The sequence below is a fragment of the Accipiter gentilis genome, chromosome 3 (genome assembly GCF_929443795.1).
Source record: "Accipiter gentilis chromosome 3, bAccGen1.1, whole genome shotgun sequence".
In the NCBI taxonomy this organism is placed as follows: Eukaryota; Metazoa; Chordata; class Aves; order Accipitriformes; family Accipitridae; genus Astur; species Astur gentilis.
In genome coordinates, this window is record NC_064882.1 from 6,849,341 (window position 1) to 6,867,362 (window position 18,022).

General features: G+C 40.2%; 1 protein-coding gene across 1 annotated transcript; it reads left to right on the forward strand.

Moving 5' to 3' along the window:
* Positions 1 to 17,936, forward strand: PPID (peptidylprolyl isomerase D). The gene is made up of 10 exons (XM_049833913.1): positions 1 to 151; positions 2,082 to 2,222; positions 2,678 to 2,784; positions 7,218 to 7,406; positions 8,191 to 8,313; positions 9,943 to 10,049; positions 13,972 to 14,113; positions 16,968 to 17,054; positions 17,136 to 17,178; positions 17,708 to 17,936. The coding sequence occupies exons 1-10, from the start codon at positions 67 to 69 to the stop codon at positions 17,794 to 17,796; spliced, it is 1,113 nt and encodes a 370-aa protein (XP_049689870.1). The 5' UTR covers positions 1 to 66; the 3' UTR covers positions 17,797 to 17,936.
* The last annotated feature ends 86 nt before the right edge of the window (positions 17,937 to 18,022 follow it).

An 18,022-nucleotide genomic window follows, 5' to 3' on the forward strand; every position in this document is an offset into this window, starting at 1 on the left:
CCCGCGGCGGCCGGAATCGCGGGCGGCCGAGTAGGCGGAGCCGCCGCGGCAGCGGGGAGCCACGATATGTCGCACCCGTCCCCTCTCGCCCGGCCCAGCAAGCCCTGCAACCCCCGCGCCTTCTTCGATGTGGACGTCGGGGGCGAGCGAGGTGGGGAGGGGGCGGGAAGGGGCCCTGGCGGCGGGGAGCGGGGGCGAGACCCGCGCGGGGGGGGGGGGGGGGCCGGGTCCGGGGCCCCCCTGTGCGGAACGCGCCAGGCCCGGGCCGGGCGGCGGGGAGCGGGCGGCAGCGGCACGGCCCAGACCAGGGCCAGGCCGCGGGGCCGAATGTTCTCGACGGGGAGGGACTGTCGCGCTCCGGTGGCGCCGGGCCGGGCGCTGTCCCCGCCCGGGAGGAGGAGAAACGCGGCCCCGCCGCGAACGGGCCTCCTGTGGGGCGGGGGGGAAGGGGGCCTCCCCGCCGGGCCCTGCGCGCTCCCTCCGAGGTTTTCCCGCCAGAAGGAACAGCCCCGAGGCAAACAGCGAGAAAGGCAACGTGGCTGCATCGGCACCGCGTTCCCCGTGGCTTCTCAGCCGAGGGAAACAACCCGCGGGTGTTGCAGGGGAGCAGGTACCTCTGTACCTCTACGCCGGTCGGGACCCCCTGCGACATGTTGCCTTCACAGCCGCGCCCGGCCGAGCACGGCAGAGCCCTACAGTCCCCGTCGCGCCCGTGGCGGCGCGGCGGCCGGCTCCGGCAGGCGGGCTTCCGCGTGCTGCCGGTGTGCCCACCACCTCAGCCGCCATCACAGCGACGGCCGCCATCACAGCGACCCCCGCCTCGGGCTGCCACTGCTGGCTTCAGGCCGTGCCCACCGCCCGCCATGACTTGGGGAGGTGCTGCAGCATGCCAGGCCTTACCCGGCTCCTGCTGCCGCCGCCGCCGCCGCCGCCGCCGGCCTGGGGCGCGCCGGGCAGTGGTGGTCTGCGGAGGTAAAAGCTGAGGCAAACTGGCGGTCCCGGTTGTTCTCTTGGCATCGACGGTGTTGCCAGAGGTCATTCCAATATCTGGGAAAACGGTCAAAATGGAAATTAGGAAACAGCAACGTGGAAGCTGGGGTAGTAGTTGAAAGCGTAGGTTTTCGAAAGTTGCTTGGGTGAAGACAGATGCTGCCTTTTTGTCAAGATACTGCCTCTCATTTATTCATTCTGCTACTCAAAAGAATAAAAGAAGAAAGTCTGTAAGACGATTTGCCTTTTATTGACTTTCAGCTGTCTAATTTGTTTTCATTCCTGTATTAATTAGAACTAATATATTTACATTTAGCTTCCGGGAGAGCGAAGTTATGTTAACTAATTGACTGTGAGGCTGATGAGAAAGCGGGAGCATCAACTGATGGTGGCTGCTAGGAGTGAGAAATAGCTCTTCGAGAAGCCAGTTTGTTAAAAGATGAGGATTTGACACAGAATCCATTTATCGACTATTACAGGATCTGTTAGCTACTCAGGTTTCAGTTCCGTTAGTTAAAACACGTACTTGTTTGGATTTAATGATTGCTTGTAGCATTTGTAACTGTAAATAGCCATTACTCATATGCGTGTTAAGCATTACAGTGTCGTAGTAAAATTGGGGCTTTAACAGAATGAGGTTTAAGGTCAAATAAAAGTCTCCACAAAACAGTCTTTTTTTAGTTGTATCTTTTTTTGAGTGCACAAGCTACATATGTATGTTAAAATAGACATAAAGTAAGTATGCATGTTAAAATACATAATTTGGCTTTAATATATGTGTGTGTGACTTCCCATGCAGATTTTTGGGCAGAAAACGCATTTGACATTTTTGGTAGCTTTTGGCAGAATCTGTATTCCCCCTGAATTATTCTTAATAGTGGAATTCATTGTTGCTAATAACCTTGCTAAAAACTTAATGTAACTCTGCCAGCGATTGCCGTAGAACAACCACAAAATGTAAATTCAATAGTAATCTAAGTAAAAATAATGGAGTCTGAAACATTAATTTCCTTTGCCCTGTAATGCTCCAGACATCACTGTGCCAAGGACGGGACTTAAAAATACGTCTCATTCTCTCTTTGTCATTTCAGTTGGACGCATTGTCTTTGAATTATTTGCTGACGTTGTACCTAAAACTGCTGAAAATTTCCGTGCATTATGTACAGGAGAGAAGGGAACAGGGCCTACCACTGGAAAACCTCTCCATTATAAAGGATGTCCCTTCCACAGAAGTAAGTTCTATGAAATCCTCTGTTTTCCTGTTGGTGTCAGAAGTCCTCCATTATCAGTATTTGAAATAATGTTAAATAATATTTCAGAGCACTTGTTTAAGAAATAACTTGACTGAAAGTAAGTTTTTGTCTTTTTGATCCTCCTAATGACTAGATGTTCTTACCATGCATTGACAGTAGTAAATTATAAATTTACTAGTAAGTTAGTAATAGTAAAACAAGTGTACTATGAGTTGTGAATAGGTTGAACTGGATTTCAGGTAAAGGATTAAATATCAAGTGATGTCCACTTAACTGAAAAGGAGTACTTAGGGGACACTTCATAGATAAAAGGTGGGTTTTGGTTTTATTTAGGTGCAGGTGCTTGTGACAGGGATTGCTCTTCATCTCTGAATTGTTTTTCTTCATGCCTTTCCTGCCTTGATGCTATATTTTATAATTATTTTCTTTTGCAGTTATTAAGCAGTTTATGGTCCAAGGTGGAGATTTCTCAAACCAAAATGGCACAGGTGGAGAAAGTATATATGGTGAAAAATTTGAAGATGAAAACTTCCATTATAAGGTACTGTATTGAAAATAGTAATTGTATTAAGTTTTTGAAGTTTCAGTTATTTTTCTTTTTCTTCAGATTCAGAATTAGTGCTCTTTAGTCCAATGTATTTTTAAGCAGTGGAAAGAATGCAGCAAAAAAGCCCCAAACTAGTTTGTCCTTAAAGTCTTTGTTGAATACAGAACAAATACATGTATGAATACATATAAAATAAGGTCAACCTCATTAAGACAAAGACAACCATAGTTTAGATTTTCTTTTTAATTGCACAATCAGAAATTAATTTGGAGCAATATTTCAGTTCTCATCAAAGTAGAGATATTATTTTAAAAGAGTGGCAGATTTTGTCACTCGGAAGCATATACAGTATGTTAGCATTAAATGGATTTTATGTTTTGTTTTTTTTTTCCATATACTAATAATATTCATAAGACTAGATGTGAGAAATACCTTTCTTAAGAAGTGGGGAATCCATGGTAGATTGCAGAACTACTCCAAAGAAAAATTTAAAAGAAATCATTTTCCCCACTACAGTTACTTTCAATGATATGAGAAGTAAAAGGCTTTTTACGAATGGCTTTTTTTCACCCAGAATGTTGGAAAATGTGCTGTGAACTAAGCAAGTTTTTCAATATGCAAAGGTCTCGATTTGAGGATGTCATTTTAAGAGATGCTGGTTTTGATGGCAGAAATTCCTCCCTCTCCCATTACTTATTCCCACTCCTGTATCACAGCTCACTATTTCATTACTACCAACCATTAGTGCGGTCCCACAAGCAGTTTTGTCAGCCCAGCTCGGGGAAGAGAGGAGGGAGCAGTGCTGAAAGAGTAGGAAATTCTAAAACCATCTTTGTCCTCAAAATCGGCATCTAGTGACACCAGGAAGACTGCAGGTGCATGTGCTTTAACACACAAGTAGTACGGTTTTTGAACAACAGTTTTTTCAGGATGTGTCCTGTGTCTTTTCTTGTTTCTTTTGCAAAGGCATAACCTTCAAAATGTCCATTACCATTCCTCAGGCTTCTCTGTCATCAAAATCAGTTGATTGCCTCCAGGATCTGTCTTTTGACATAAGATTGAGTTCTTCTTTGTGCTTTTGAAGAAGAAATGTTTGCCTTCTGTATTTATAAATCCTTTTCTTAAGCATTTTAGAAGACTGCTTTTGACCGTACTGTGCAGCAGGTCTGTGTACCTTAAACCTGCAACGTATACAGTATTTGAAGATCTCCAAATTTATGTATTACCTGTACACTGTGACTTACATTTTTGGCTAGCAGACTTAGCTATTCTGGAGAAAAGTGGCAACCATTATAATTGTTCTGAGTGCTCATCTGTGTTCTCAGCTGTACATAAAAGACTGTGTGGCTGGAAAAAGCCCCTGTGCTTGAACTATCAGTAATTGCATCTTGAACCTGGGTGGGAGTACTACTTGGAAACAACATAAATAACGTGTTCTGCAAGTACCCCTTACAACAGCCAAGACACCTGCTGCTGTAGGTGTAACAATTCTCAGCATTGGCATGAACTGTTTTCATATCGTGCTATTATGTGATAGCATATGAATGACTCCTCAACAAGACTGACTAAAAAACTTACAGGCGTTGTTGTCCCATGGTTAAGACAAAGCCCTGACTTCAATTGTGCTTGCCACCAAACAATATTTTAGGAAAAGAAAATACGGCAATCCCTCACTAATCAGGCATCAAAGTCCACGGCCAAGGTCGGAGCAATAACTGGAAATGTAGCTCCAGAATTCATCATAGAGTTAATTATAGTTGTGAGAGATGTTCTCTGAAGTCTGACACTTGCTATGGTGATGCCCATAGCACTTCTGCTTAAAGTTACTCTTCTGCATTGGTCCTTGTCACAGGATCTCTAGCTCCCTGAAGAAGGAGACTTGGTGTCATCGTTCCTTTTTTAGCTGTACTGTCAAATGAGATCTGGAGGTAATTATGAATGGAATGCAAATGATCCCCATTTCTGTACTTCTCTGACTGCTCAGCTCTAACAAAAGTTGTCAGTGTGCCAGGGATGAGTTGAAGAACTCACTTGGATCTTATACAGAGTCTGGGAGCTCAGTTCCCATCATCTGTTGGCCAAGTATGTTAGGATTTTAGTGGGAGTTAAAATGCCTCTACTACATAGAAATTCACTGGATCTTGCACTTAATCTAGCAGTCCTGCAAAGTCTCATCAAACCACTGTCTTGGTCAATGATGAGTTGTTTTTTTGACACTTGAAGACACTGGAGCTACCTCTTTGTTCTTGTGTTGTTTGTATGTTTTCTTGTAAATTGCAATAAACTGCAAGACGTCTGTAGTCAGCTTAACCATGTCAGATCAATCCCACTAGGCTTTTTTTGGTGTTACTTCTCCAGCTAATGGCTGTGCTGTTGTGGAACACCGAACTTACTTAGTCCTCAAGCAGTGTTGTTACCGTGGTATAGTTTTGCAAGCCTTGAATCTGTCAGAGAATCTGTTTTCGTCTGGACTTTTTTACTTGCTTTGTAAGCTTACAAAATGACAAGCAGAAACCATCACGGGAAAGACTACCATAATCTGCAGTGTTCAAAACACTCATGGCAAGAAAATGCATGAGTGACAACAGTTTTGTTTATAAATAGGGACTCTCATCATGAGACTAATGTTGAGACTTGGTCCCAAACGAAATGGGGTTGCATGTTAAGTGTGAAGATCAGAGCCGCCAGACTGCTGTATGTAACTTTCCAACTTGTCCTCCAAGTCTTTACAGACAAAAGGTAAACATCCAACTGTAAAGCAACACCAGAGCTTACTGTTACTTGGCTCTTTGTTTACAAACCATTAGCATTAGTTGTAATTGAAAAAAAAAAAAAAAAAAAAGGTAAGATTTACAGGCCTTATTCTGCCTCTTGTGCAGTGAATCAGTGACCAGCCTCAAATGCTCTCGCAAAAGTCTCCTATGGCAGAACCTTTCTGATTAACTTGTTTGCCAGCAACTACGGTACGAAATGTCAGATGTTTCGTTTGGAGGCTGCACTCCTGCAGGCTTGCTACCAGATGCCTTCTCTTGCTGTGGATCACAGGCTTCTGCTCTGTCATTTGCCATCTCTTGATTCCCAGGATGAGTTTCAGGATTAGAAGAGATAAAGCCAAACTTATTCCAGTAGCTCTCTGTTGGCTGGGTGCAACTTTAGCTCTCGGCTCTGCAACCTTTTCCCAGAGTTCCTGAGCCAAATCCTGGTTGAAAGATTCGGACTCATTGTGCTGTATGACCGGATGAACACCTCGGGCAAGGAGTTCTCCCTACTACCATGAAAATCTAAACACTGCGTGGGAAAACCGTTTTCAAAACAACAGGTTCTTCAAAGTGGTAGAAACTATAAGGGACAAATTGGATGCTTAAATACAGCTGTCTCAGACTGTTGTCTCAAAGTAATCAACCTCCCGTCGAGCTGTGAGGTCTGCTTCACAGCAGTTTCTGCTCCCATCTCCTTTGTGCAGTCATGCTTTTTTTTTCCCCCTCCCATCCTCCTTACAGTATCAAGTTGCTTAGGAATACCACAGCTTGCATGCTTCAGACATGTACCAGTGTCTTGGTATAATATTAAATGGAGTTCCTTGCACTTAATAACCAGATCAGCTTGGGGAGAATAATATCTTAATAGCTGTGTCATGCCAGTTTAACGAGAGATTCACAACACATACAAAAAGTACATTTTTGCAGTACAAGTGAAAATGAAATAATCTGCATGGTGGAGCAATATAATTCCTATTTCAAAGAAGGAAAAAGTACTTATGGCAAACAAAATAAACAGTATCTTCTCATGTTGGGCTGTTTAATAAATTTTTATTAGTTTGTGGCCTGGTAGCATGAGCCAAAATAATTAGATGGTTAAAAATCCCAGCAGAATAAAAACTCTCTCTCTAGGAAAGTGAAGGAGTTAAAAAAAACCCACAACCTTTAAATAATAAAGACCACAGTCCCCTAAAAGCCACAGTTTTTCAACATACTTTCTGTGAGTAGCCTTTATAAAATTAACAATACATACCCATCTTGACAGTGTAACATTAAAGTTGGTTTAAGTGGTGTTTAGCTTTGTTTCTTGAGGCCAGTGGTCTTGAATAATCCAGTGAGGAACTTCACATGTATCTCAGGTGATCTGTCTAAACTCAGCAGCTGTGCAGGGGATTGAGTGTACAGAAACAGACATGTTACAGCACCACATCACAGATGTGGCTCTGCTTGCTAGACTGCTAGGTGGCAAGTAAAGATGCAGAGCTGGGCGTTTGCCCTCTTCAGTCATGATAGGTAAAATTAGTTGCCAACTGTATGTAACTAGTTTACCAAGTTGTCATTATGGCTGTCCTTGCTATATGTATTAATAGGCTTACAGAATCTTATGTGTGGTTTTATAACATCTTTTATATGTTGATTGTGATTTTTTTTTTCCCCCCCGCAATGCAGCATGATAAACCAGGGCTACTAAGTATGGCAAATGCAGGACCCGGTACTAATGGCTCTCAGTTCTTTATTACAACGGTGCCTACTTCTCACCTGGATGGGAAACATGTGGTGTTTGGCCAAGTGATCAAAGGAATGGGTGTAGTTAAAATATTGGAAAACGTTGAAGTAAAAGGAGAAAATCCTGTTAAGGTAAACAAAATCCAAAGCACTTAGGGATAATGTTTATTCTTCCTTATATGATGTATATTCATTTCTTCTAAATGTTTGGTGTAATTTTTAGCACTATTAAATGTTAGCCGGTTATTTTTGCTGACAGTGTTAATTTCCATTTTACTGTCCTTGTTAAAAGGCTTTTGTTCCTTTGCTGTAAATTTCCCCTGCACAAACAATTGATTTATTATTCAACACAGCTGTGAGGGTGGAAGCCTTTATCAGGGTGAAGGTGGAAATGCACAGCTGGAAGTGTAGGATGGGTGATGAAATTAAAAGGTGGAATTCTCAACCCTACCTAAGTGATATGTAATTCTTATGAATTTTATGTCAGAAGTTGTACTTCTGGAAGAGCAATCGGTGTGTAGGTCATGTCAGTTTGTGGTTGTTTGAAAAATTAATACCTCTGTAACTTTAAAAGACTTAGCAATTTAAGAAAGAACCATCTTTTCTAATGTAGTAGAACTTCCATGTCTTGTGTTTTGCTGCAGCTCAGCTTGCTGCCAGTTCCTCTTCCAGCCTCTCCATGTAGTGTGGGTATGGTGTTCTTGGAATGCTGCTCCTCTGAACACAACACTTCTGTGATAAAAGCCTTTTGATGAGGATAGGCTAATGATGTGATGGGTTTCTGAAATCAGTGCACCCAGAGAACAGATGAAAAAGCATTTTTACTGAATTTCAAAGAGCACTCAGAAGTTGTGGCTTTTTTTTGGGGGAAATCGTCATAATAAGCAATATTGCTATTTACACTTTATTTTTTCAGTTGTGCGTCATTGCAGAATGTGGAGAGCTAAAGGAAGGAGATGATTGGGGAATTGTTCCCCAGGATGGATCTGGAGATGTTCATCCAGATTTTCCTGAAGATTCAGATATAGACTTGAAAGACGTAAGTTTTTTTCTTTTAAGGTATTTTACAGAATGCAAGACTTGTAGGTAATCTGAGTTATATGGTGTCTGTGATGATGTTCTCTAAGTGTTTTTTCTTAAGAATCGGTCAAGCTCCTGATTAAATGGTGACATTCAATTTTAGGAAAGAGAATGGTGTATGAGGGGATTGCTATCTCTTTTTTAGTGCTAATTGCAGCTGATTTTTTCCCCAGTAACTAAACCCACATACTTAGAGTTATTACACTTTTTTTTCTGTTCTTTGTTTCTTTTTACTTTTGTTTGTGCTGTAGTGACAAACTGCAATTACTAGAACTCCATCCTGCAGATGACTAACTTAATGTTGTACCTACACACTTTATCTGTGCAACTTTTTAAATATCCACCCTTAAAAAATTTTGCCTTACTTATTAGAAATAATAAAGGATTAACCTTTTTAAAAGATTTCTACTACATCAGAGCTAGTTGTTCTCAATTCCCAGTAGCTGTGTGCTTCTCACATTGTTCAAACTGAAGGAAGACCTGTTGTTGAGTTAGAGAGCAGACTGGTGAAAGCAGCTCTTCTGCAGGTTTTTGCTTTATCATGAAAGTGAAATAGACAAACTGTAAATCAAACAGTGATTTGTGAGAAGGTAAAAAAAGGGGGCTGCACATGTAGATTCCAAATACAGAATTAGAAATAGAATAGTAAAAAAACCATTACAGCTAGAAACCAGGAACTCCTTGTATGTGGCTATTGAGAAGCACTTGAACTTGTGAAAATGTTTTTGGATAGCATTTGCTGTGGTTCAGAACCAAAGTTGGCAGGTGCCTGCCTCCTTTAACTTTATAAACTTGTTCATATAAACTAACTACAGAAACCATGGTGACATTGGTCTCATGTTGTGATCAGTTTTTTTCAAGGTCAGTAATTCTAGTAGGGTAGAAGTGTAAACTGATAGTATTACAAATGACAATATATACAATTGACAGAGCTTAAGACATCTGTGGTATAGACAGCAGTAATTATAAACTGTTTATTGCCACTGGAAAAGTAACTTAACACTTGAAATGTATGCCATTCTGGAAATAGAAATGATGGATTTGATAAAGACAGGCAGTTGTTCTTTTTCTCCTTCAACAGATGTTTTAAGTGTTTTGAGAGAAGGAGAATTGTGTTGATACGACTTCTAGTTTGAGAGCGTGCAGAGTTCAGGTGACTAATACCATTTTGAAAAGCAGAAGACAAAATTTTCGCAGGAAATAAGGCAGTCTTGGTTGAATACTTTGATTGTTAACATGACTTCTTTTCTATGAATAACGGCCAACACCTTTATATATAGCTTTGTGTGGGTAGCAGCATTTAGGGGAAGGAGTTGAACTTCTATGTTGTCTCCGGTATTTTCTCACCCTTTTTACTGTAGAAAACCTGTTAGGAATTTCATCTTTCAGACTATTGTGTGACATAAAGTAGAGAATATTACAGGAGTGGTTTGAAGCTAGTATTTGTCTAAAATCAGAATGTTTTTATTCCGAGATTTTATAATCTTTGAAAGAGGATGGACATGGTATCCTACTGTTAAACATCAAGTAATTCAAGACTTCTTTCATAAGTACATTCATACTTTATATTTTCCATCTATTTTATTAGGTTGACAAGATTGTGGCCATAGCAGAAGACATAAAGAATATAGGAAATACTTTCTTCAAATCGCAAAATTGGGCAATGGCAGCTAAAAAGTATAGTAAAAGTTTACGGTAAGGCTATTGTCATTCAATCAGGTAGTTCCTGTAACCCAAATTAATACTGCTATCAAGCAATGATACGTGCATTTAAAAAGTGCCTGTTGCTGTGCTCTTTCTTTTCTTTTTAAAAAAAGAGCCTTCTGAATCTGGAAAACATCAGGTTGATTTTCATCTACTTATTCACGTAGGTCTTCTGCTCATTGCTAGGTAAGAGCTATAGGCAGGAAGTATTGTTTGGATCTGGCTAAATGCTCCTTTTTTAATACTCTTGCTGTGCTGGTGCATAACTGGGAAGAAAAGCACAATAGTATACAGGGTACTTAATGGACAGGAAAAGAGGGAGATAACTTTTTGTCTGATTTCTAAAAACCAGTAGGTTTAGGAAATGGGTAAGTTCAAGAGAGAGTACCCCCAAATGTGACCTTTATTAATTCATTATTATTTTTTCTGAGGCTCCATACCATCATCTTGACTCCATGTATAATTCAGACTTGCCTTCAAAACCATAGCCTTTCTGCTTTTGTTTCCATACTGCTCCTTTCTTCTTTTCATGCTTTTTGCTTTATGTATACGAGCTTCTAAAAACTTTTTTTTTTTAGTTATACTGACCTTTATCCCTACCTTCTTAATGATCACTAGCAGTAACAATAATGAAAGAAAAAAGAATTCAGGCATGTTTAATGCTTCAACTGAGTTTAACTGACTGGGTTTCAAACAAATGATGTCCTTCTGAAGCATAAAAATGAATGCTTTAGTTACAGATATTAACCCAAGATGCAACATCTCGCCTTCCCTCAAAAAGCCCATGATAGACCAACAGAAGCCTCAAAGTAAATTGGATTTCTATGTAAACCTTTTAGAAATCGTACAGAAAAAAGGCTGGAATGAATCTTTAAGGATCTTTGTGTTGTATCTGTCCATTTCCTACTCCATTCCTACGTAAATATCAGGTATAACTATGCTATCCCTTACAGTTGCTCGTTCTTAAGCACACCCAGTGAAGGCTCTTCCAGTTTGAGTAGACAGCTTTTATTTGGTGTTTATTTGTCCCTGTGGATGGAAAGGATAGTAACTTTCCTAGACTAAAGAAATCTGATCTTCCCAGCTCTTCTTTATAGGTCAAACTTTTGTGGACATGTCCTGTTGTTTTATCTTAAAATCTAATACTTTATGTAGGATGGTATGCTTTAGCTGGCACTTCACCAGAACTGATAGGAATAGAATAGCTCTTATTGGGCTATCTCCCATGTGTTGTGTACAACTCACCTAGCAAACCATCTGGCAATGTTGTTTTTTTCTTTTTACCAACAGTAACCATTATAACCTTCTGTTCTTTTTCTTGTCTTAGAATCATAGAATGGTTTGGGTTGGAAGGGACCTTAAAAATCACCTAGTTCCAACCCCCCTGCCATGGGCAGGGTCACCTTCCACCAGACCAGGTTGCTCAAAGCCCCATCCAACCTGGCGTTGAACACTTCCAGGGATGGGGCATCCACAACTTCTCCGGGCAACCTGTTCCTGTACCTCACCACCCTCACAGTAAAAAAAATTCTTCCTAATATCTAATCTAGATCTACCCTCTTTCAGTTTAAAGCCATTTCCCCTTGTTTGATCACTACATTCCCATGTAAAAAGTCCCTCTCCAGCTTTCCTGTAGGCCCCCTTTACATACTGGAAGGCTGCTGTAAGGTCTCCCTGGAGCCTTCTCTTCTCCAGGCTGAACAACCCCAACTCTCTCAGCCTGTCTGCATAGGAGAGGTTCTCCAGACCCCTGATCATCTTCATGGCCCTCCTCTGGACTCACTCCAACAGGTCCGTGTCCTTCTTATTTTGGGGGCCCCAGAGCTGAACACAGTACTCCAGGTGGGGTCTCACAAGAGCAAAGGGGGAGAATCACGTCCCTCAACCTGCTGGTCATGCTTCTTTTGATGCAGCCCAAGATACGGTTGGCTTTCTGGCCTGCAAACACACATTGCCAGGTCATGCTGAGCTTCTCGTCAACAAACACCCCCAAGTCCTTCTTTGCAGGACTGCTCTCAATCCACTCATCGCCCAGCCTGTATTTGTCCTTGGGATTGCCCTGACCCATGTGCAGGACCTTGCACTTGGTCCTGTTGAACTTCATGAGGTTTACACGGGCCCACCTCTCAAGCCTGTCAAGGTCTCTCTGGATGGCATCCCTTCCCTCCAGCATGTCAACCGCACCACACAGCTTGGTGTCATCAGCAAACTTGCTGAGGGTGCACTTGATCCCACTGCCCATGTCGCCAACAAAGATGTTAAACAGCGCCAGTCCCAATACCAGCCCCTGAGAAACACCACTCGTCACTGGTCTCCACCTGGACATCAAGCCATTGACTGCAACTCTTTGAGCGCAACCATCCAGCCAATTCCTTATCCACCAAGTGGTCCATCTGTCAAATCATGTCTCTCCAATTTAGAGACAAGGATGTCGTGCAGGACAGTGTCAAACACTTTGCACAAGTCCAGGTAGATGATGTCAGTTGCTCTTCCCTTATCCACCAACACTAACCCATCGTAGAAGGCCACCAAATTTGTCAGTCCTGATTTGCCCTTAGAGAAGCCATGCTGGCTGCCACCAGTTACCTCCTTATTTTCCATGTGCCCTAGCATAGTTTCCAGGAGGATCCACTCCATGATGTTGCTGGGGACAGAGGTGAGACTGGCCTGTAGTCTTAATGCTGCTTAACCAGTTTTTTTAAGGTATTTTATATATAAGAATTGACACTTTTTTGTCAAAAAATGTATTGCTTCCTGTTGTCTCCCTTGATAATCATCTTACTGATTTCTTTGACTTGGAAGCTCTAATTTTGTTTCCAGAATGGTCTTTCATGTTTTGGTGTGATTTATAAACATTATAGGTGTATTCTATTTGTTTTGAACATAACAGTTTTGTATTATAACTCTCCCTAGCTTTTTACTCTTTTCTCTCCCTTCTGGTTCTCATCTTTTGCATGATGCCCAGCAAGTGGAAGAATCACTGGGACTATGTCTACTTTATTTTTTAAGTATTGCTTATTTCTGTGATCCAAAGTTGTATACAAACCATTCAGCACTCAAAAGATAGGGCATGCAGAAATTGAACTTACATAGGCACTGATCTGCAACGACTGCATTAATCATGGCGTGCTGAAAATGTGAATACATGCAAACACGTGGGTTTTATTTTTTAAATAAAAACCACAGAGGTTCTGTCAAGTAGGCCATTAAAAGAGTTAGAGCTTTTACATCCACAACAGACCTTTGCCACTTGAAATAAAAAACTGACAGTATTAATACATTGTAAATTAAGAAGAATGAGATACAGTTTGCCTATGAAACAGAGATGCAGTAAATGATGTGGCTTAGTTCTGAAGCAGTGTCAGTTTTGAAGTTCAGGAGAAAAGTCGTAAAGGAAGACTGTGCAAAGGAGGTGAAGTTACTAACGCTCATAAACCACTCTCCTTTACAAAGTAAAGTTAGCTTTAGGGTTCAGCCAGAAATGCCTAAATGAATTAAAATATTACTGAGGGAACTGAAGAAGAGATGAAGCTTCCCATGAACGTGGAAGGTGCAGTGGTGGTGTTGACTTTTGCCACTGATGAGCGACATGTTTTTTGAGAATTAACATTGAGATAAATTCTAATGGTTTCACGCCACCTAGAACAGTGTATTTGTCTAAGAAAAAGAATGCTGTTAGTACAGTGGACTAGGAGTTACAGGAGAACATTCACCAGTGAGTTCATCTTTTTGTCAGGGTAGGTCTTAATATATTTAGTTTAATAAATATTTGTAGTAGTGGAATTGAAGCTGCTTTAAAAATACCAGTTTGGATAGGCCAGTTTGCACATATCTGTGGAAGGATAGCCAAGGGTAGAACAAAATGAAAGTTGCAACACTAATACATGTTCTTTGTAAATCTGGTTTTCTGCAGGTATGTAGAAGCTTCTGAAGCAGTGGCAGAGGAGGCCGACAAACCAAAGTTGAAGACTGTTGCTTTGACTTGTGTTTTGAACATTGGCGCTTGTAAACTAAAACTGTCAGATTGGCAGGGAGCCATTGAAAGTTGTTCAGAGGTAAATTTAATGTTTAGTATTTTGATTAACAATTAGCCTATATAGAAAATGGAGACTGAAACTACAAAGCTTTTTCAAAGAGTCTTCTGACAAGCTTATGATTTGAAAGTAAACGAAGTAGAAGGCTGATTGTGAACTTATTACTACCTTTCCAGTATGTGGCTTTTTAAAAAGATTTTGAAATTGAAATGACTCATTGGGAACAAACAGAAGAGGGCTGTTGCTTACTGCCAGAAAAAATGCATGCTGTCATTGTCAGTTTGGTTTGCAGAGCTGATTTTTATATTACAAAGAGTTAAACTGTCTTCAGTGGAAGAGGAGAGTACTTTTCTCTGGAAGGCTAATATGAGCAAAATGTTTTACTTGCTTTTAGATTTGATGGTCTTGTATTCTATTCATTTAAGTGATTTTTCTAACTGAAGCCTTTTTAGGAAGGCTTAGTGGTGAAATGAAACCAGTGAATAGGAAGAAAGGAGGAAAGAATAAATATGGAAATAATGAAAAATAATAGAAGTAAAGAACAAAAAACCAACAGTGACATAGACATACTGACAGAATTTAGTATATTTGAGGAAACTTTAAATAATTTAGTAAAACTCAGAAACAGAGTAAAGAATGGTCTTATTTGTTAGCAGAGGATCCTGAGCAGCATCTCCTAGGGCTTCATGCTGAAAGCAGGAGTCTCAGCTAATCTGTGTGTCTTTAGAGAGCTGGCTTGCTTTCTAACCTGCTGATGGTGTTACCACAGGGAAGATTTTAATAAACCTATATACAGAATGGACAAATGGGATATGAGGAAAGAAAAAAAATAAGATAACTGTGTAATGTGGTATCTGTCATCTAGAAAATGGTAAAAATTTAAACAGCATTTGTGTTACAGATAGAAATTACTAATCATAATACCTGCCATTGTGGGGAGGGAGAAAAAAACACTTCTTTTTTCTTAAGATTACAGAATTGTTAGATAAAGGCAACTGCATAGCTGTAACAGACTTTTGTAAGGTATTTAGCTTAAGACTCATAACAAGTGTTAAACAGTGTATCACTGTTTTAATCAGAACACCAGTTTCCTAAGATTAACTAGTTAGAGTTCAAGGTAATTGTTAACAAGAAACTATACACTTTCATTTTTTATGATTTCCTAAGGCCAAAAGTGATTTAAATTAACAATCCGTAATACATGCATTATTTGGTGTAAATAAGGAATTACACACGCTGAACCTGTTCAAACAACCTTGCTTTAAAATAGCTGTAAGCACAGTGGTCAAGCTAAAAACAAGGAATGCTACCTATATGTACACAGTGCAGACACCTAATTTTCTAATTCTTGACACAGAAGAGGCTCTAGGCTTTATAGCAGACAGAACAGTTGAGCACCCAGAGTAATACTTCCTTTATATTAACATCCAATACTGCAATGATGTAAAAAAAATCTGGATGCATTGTCTAATGTATATAACTTTTAATTAATAATTTAAAGTTAATAAATGAAATAAAGCCACACATCCGTGCAAAGAGATTTCCTCTAATAACTAAGAAACCATATTATTTAAAGTAATTTAAAAAAAGATACTACAGAACTATCTGCAGTAAGAAAAAAGAACATGATCTTCACAAGTGTCCTGGTTTCGGCTGGGATAGAGTTAATTTTCTTCCTAGTAGCTGGTATAGTGCTGTGTTTTGGGTTCAGTATGAGAAGAATGTTGATAACACACTGATATTTTCAGTTGTTGCTAAGTAGTGTTTAGACTAAAAGTCAAGGATTTTTCCGCTTCTACTGCCCAGCCAGCAAGAAGGCTGGAGGGGCACAAGAAGCTGGGAGGGGACACAGCCAGGGCAGCTGACCCAAACTGGCCAAAGGGGTTTTCCATACTTTGTAGTGTCATGCCCAGTATATAAACTGGGGAGGGTTGGCCTGGGGGGGATCGCTGCTCAGGAACTACCTGGGCATCGGTTGGTGAGTGGTGAGCAATTGCATTGTGCATCATTTGTTTTGTATATTCCAACAATTACTTTATCATTATTGTCATTTTATTATTGTCATTATTAGTTTCTTCCTTTCTGTTCTATTAAACTGTTTTTATCTCAACCCACGAGTTTTACCTTTTTCCTTCCGATTCTCTCCCCCATCCCACTGGGCGGTGTGGGGGAAGTGAGTGAGTGGCTGCGTGGTGCTCAGTTGCTGGCTGGGGTTAAACCATGACAACAGGCAAGAAAACAAAACAGCTAGCTAGTCAAATTAACTGAGGTACTTTGAAAAAATAATTTAAGTAACCAAAGAGTGGAACAATCTCTTTGCCCAGCCACTGTATTTCCTATTTTGATATTGTCACATTAGAGCTGGCATATAAACCTTAGTGAAACCATTCAGCTCAAAAAAGGCATAATAACTGGAACTTGGCCAGGTTCCTGAAGCCTGAGATGGATTGCTTGTATGTATCTTTCTAGCCTACAGTAAAAAAAGCTTTACAGGAAATCTGCTTGTTTTCTTTATGATGCCATTTTTTGGTGTGAAGGAAGAAGCTGCGCTGTGAGACTCAGGGTCAGGATAAGTTGAACTGCAGCAACACCTTTGTCTTGACAGCTGTATATATACACACACACAGGTTCAATTTGACCCATTCTATGCTTGTCCTTCACAAAAGACCACTTCTGGTGCAGTAGTATTAAGACTGATTAGCTAGCTATTCAGTGTGCTACATTATAGCATTCGTTTTTACACAGTTAATGTTTTGACAGCTTACCCTCAAACCAACTGGGGAGATTGTCTGCTAGTGTGAACTGTGCCATTTTCAGAGATGGGAGGCTGTGAAGTATATGAAATGTTAATGTGACAATTTTATTAAATTTACAGGCTCTTAAAATAGATCCAGCAAATACTAAAGCTCTCTACAGACGGGCTCAAGGATGGCAGGGAATAAAAGATCTCGATCAGGCATTGGTAATGATCACAATATTTAATTTTCTTTTTTAAATCTAAACATTTTATCGAACATTAATTTATATTTCTCTTTTATTTAAGGCTGATCTTAAAAAGGCTCATGAAATAGCCCCTGAAGACAAAGGTAAAATAAAGCTGTTTCTTTATAAATTCTTTACTTTTTTTAAGAATGTAACAAACCAGGGCAGTATTCAGTAGGAAATTGTACCAACATGATGCCTCAATGCTGACTTCTAACAGCTTAAATGCTCATGTATTGAGCACAGAGCCCACTGAGGGGGAAAACCTGTTTTTATACAGCAGTGATGCTTCTGTTGCTTATGTAGGTCAACAGCACACCTCTTGAAACATCTCCCTATTTCCCAGGGGTTTTATTAACTTTCTTAATTTCCTGGTCTAATTGGATAAGATTTTTAGCTCATAAATTCTGTGTTGGCACCAGTACTATGCTTGTACACCCTCCTCTACCTGGTTCCTTTACCAGGTGAAACAAAGGGGTTTTTGCTGCTAGTATCTGACCTAATAGATTAAATGCAGTTCTATTAAATGAGGTAACATGGGTAAGTTGCAGCAGTGTGACCTGGTCTTGACATATAGGAGACCTAATGTAAAGAGATTACTATAACTGTATCATGTATTTTCTTTTTAAGCAGCTATCCAGACAGAAACACTCAGAATCAAGCAGAAGATAAAAACCCAAAAGGAGAAAGAGAAGGCAGCTTATGCTAAAATGTTTGCTTGATTTTTTTTCTAAACTTCTAAATCTATGCACTAACTCATGCAAAAGGATAAATGGAGCTGCTTCTTTCATTTGCCCTGTACTGCAGTTTTCAGCATTTACATCTCAAAAGCGTAATAATAAAGAAACTGTTCAAAGGTGAAGTGGTTTTCTTTTTTTTTTTTAAGCTGTACTAATTTGTGTTTTGCAACTCAGGTGTGTTTCTAATGTATCAGTAGTGGTTGTGTAA

Coding starts and splice junctions, on each gene's coding strand:
- PPID (XM_049833913.1), top strand. CDS start 67: ATGTCGCACCCGTCCCCTCTCGCCCGGCCCAGCAAGCCCTGCAACCCC. Junction 152..2,081: donor GGACGTCGGGGGCGAGCGAG/GTGGGGAGGGGG, acceptor TTGTCATTTCAG/TTGGACGCATTGTCTTTGAA. Junction 7,407..8,190: donor AAGGAGAAAATCCTGTTAAG/GTAAACAAAATC, acceptor TTATTTTTTCAG/TTGTGCGTCATTGCAGAATG.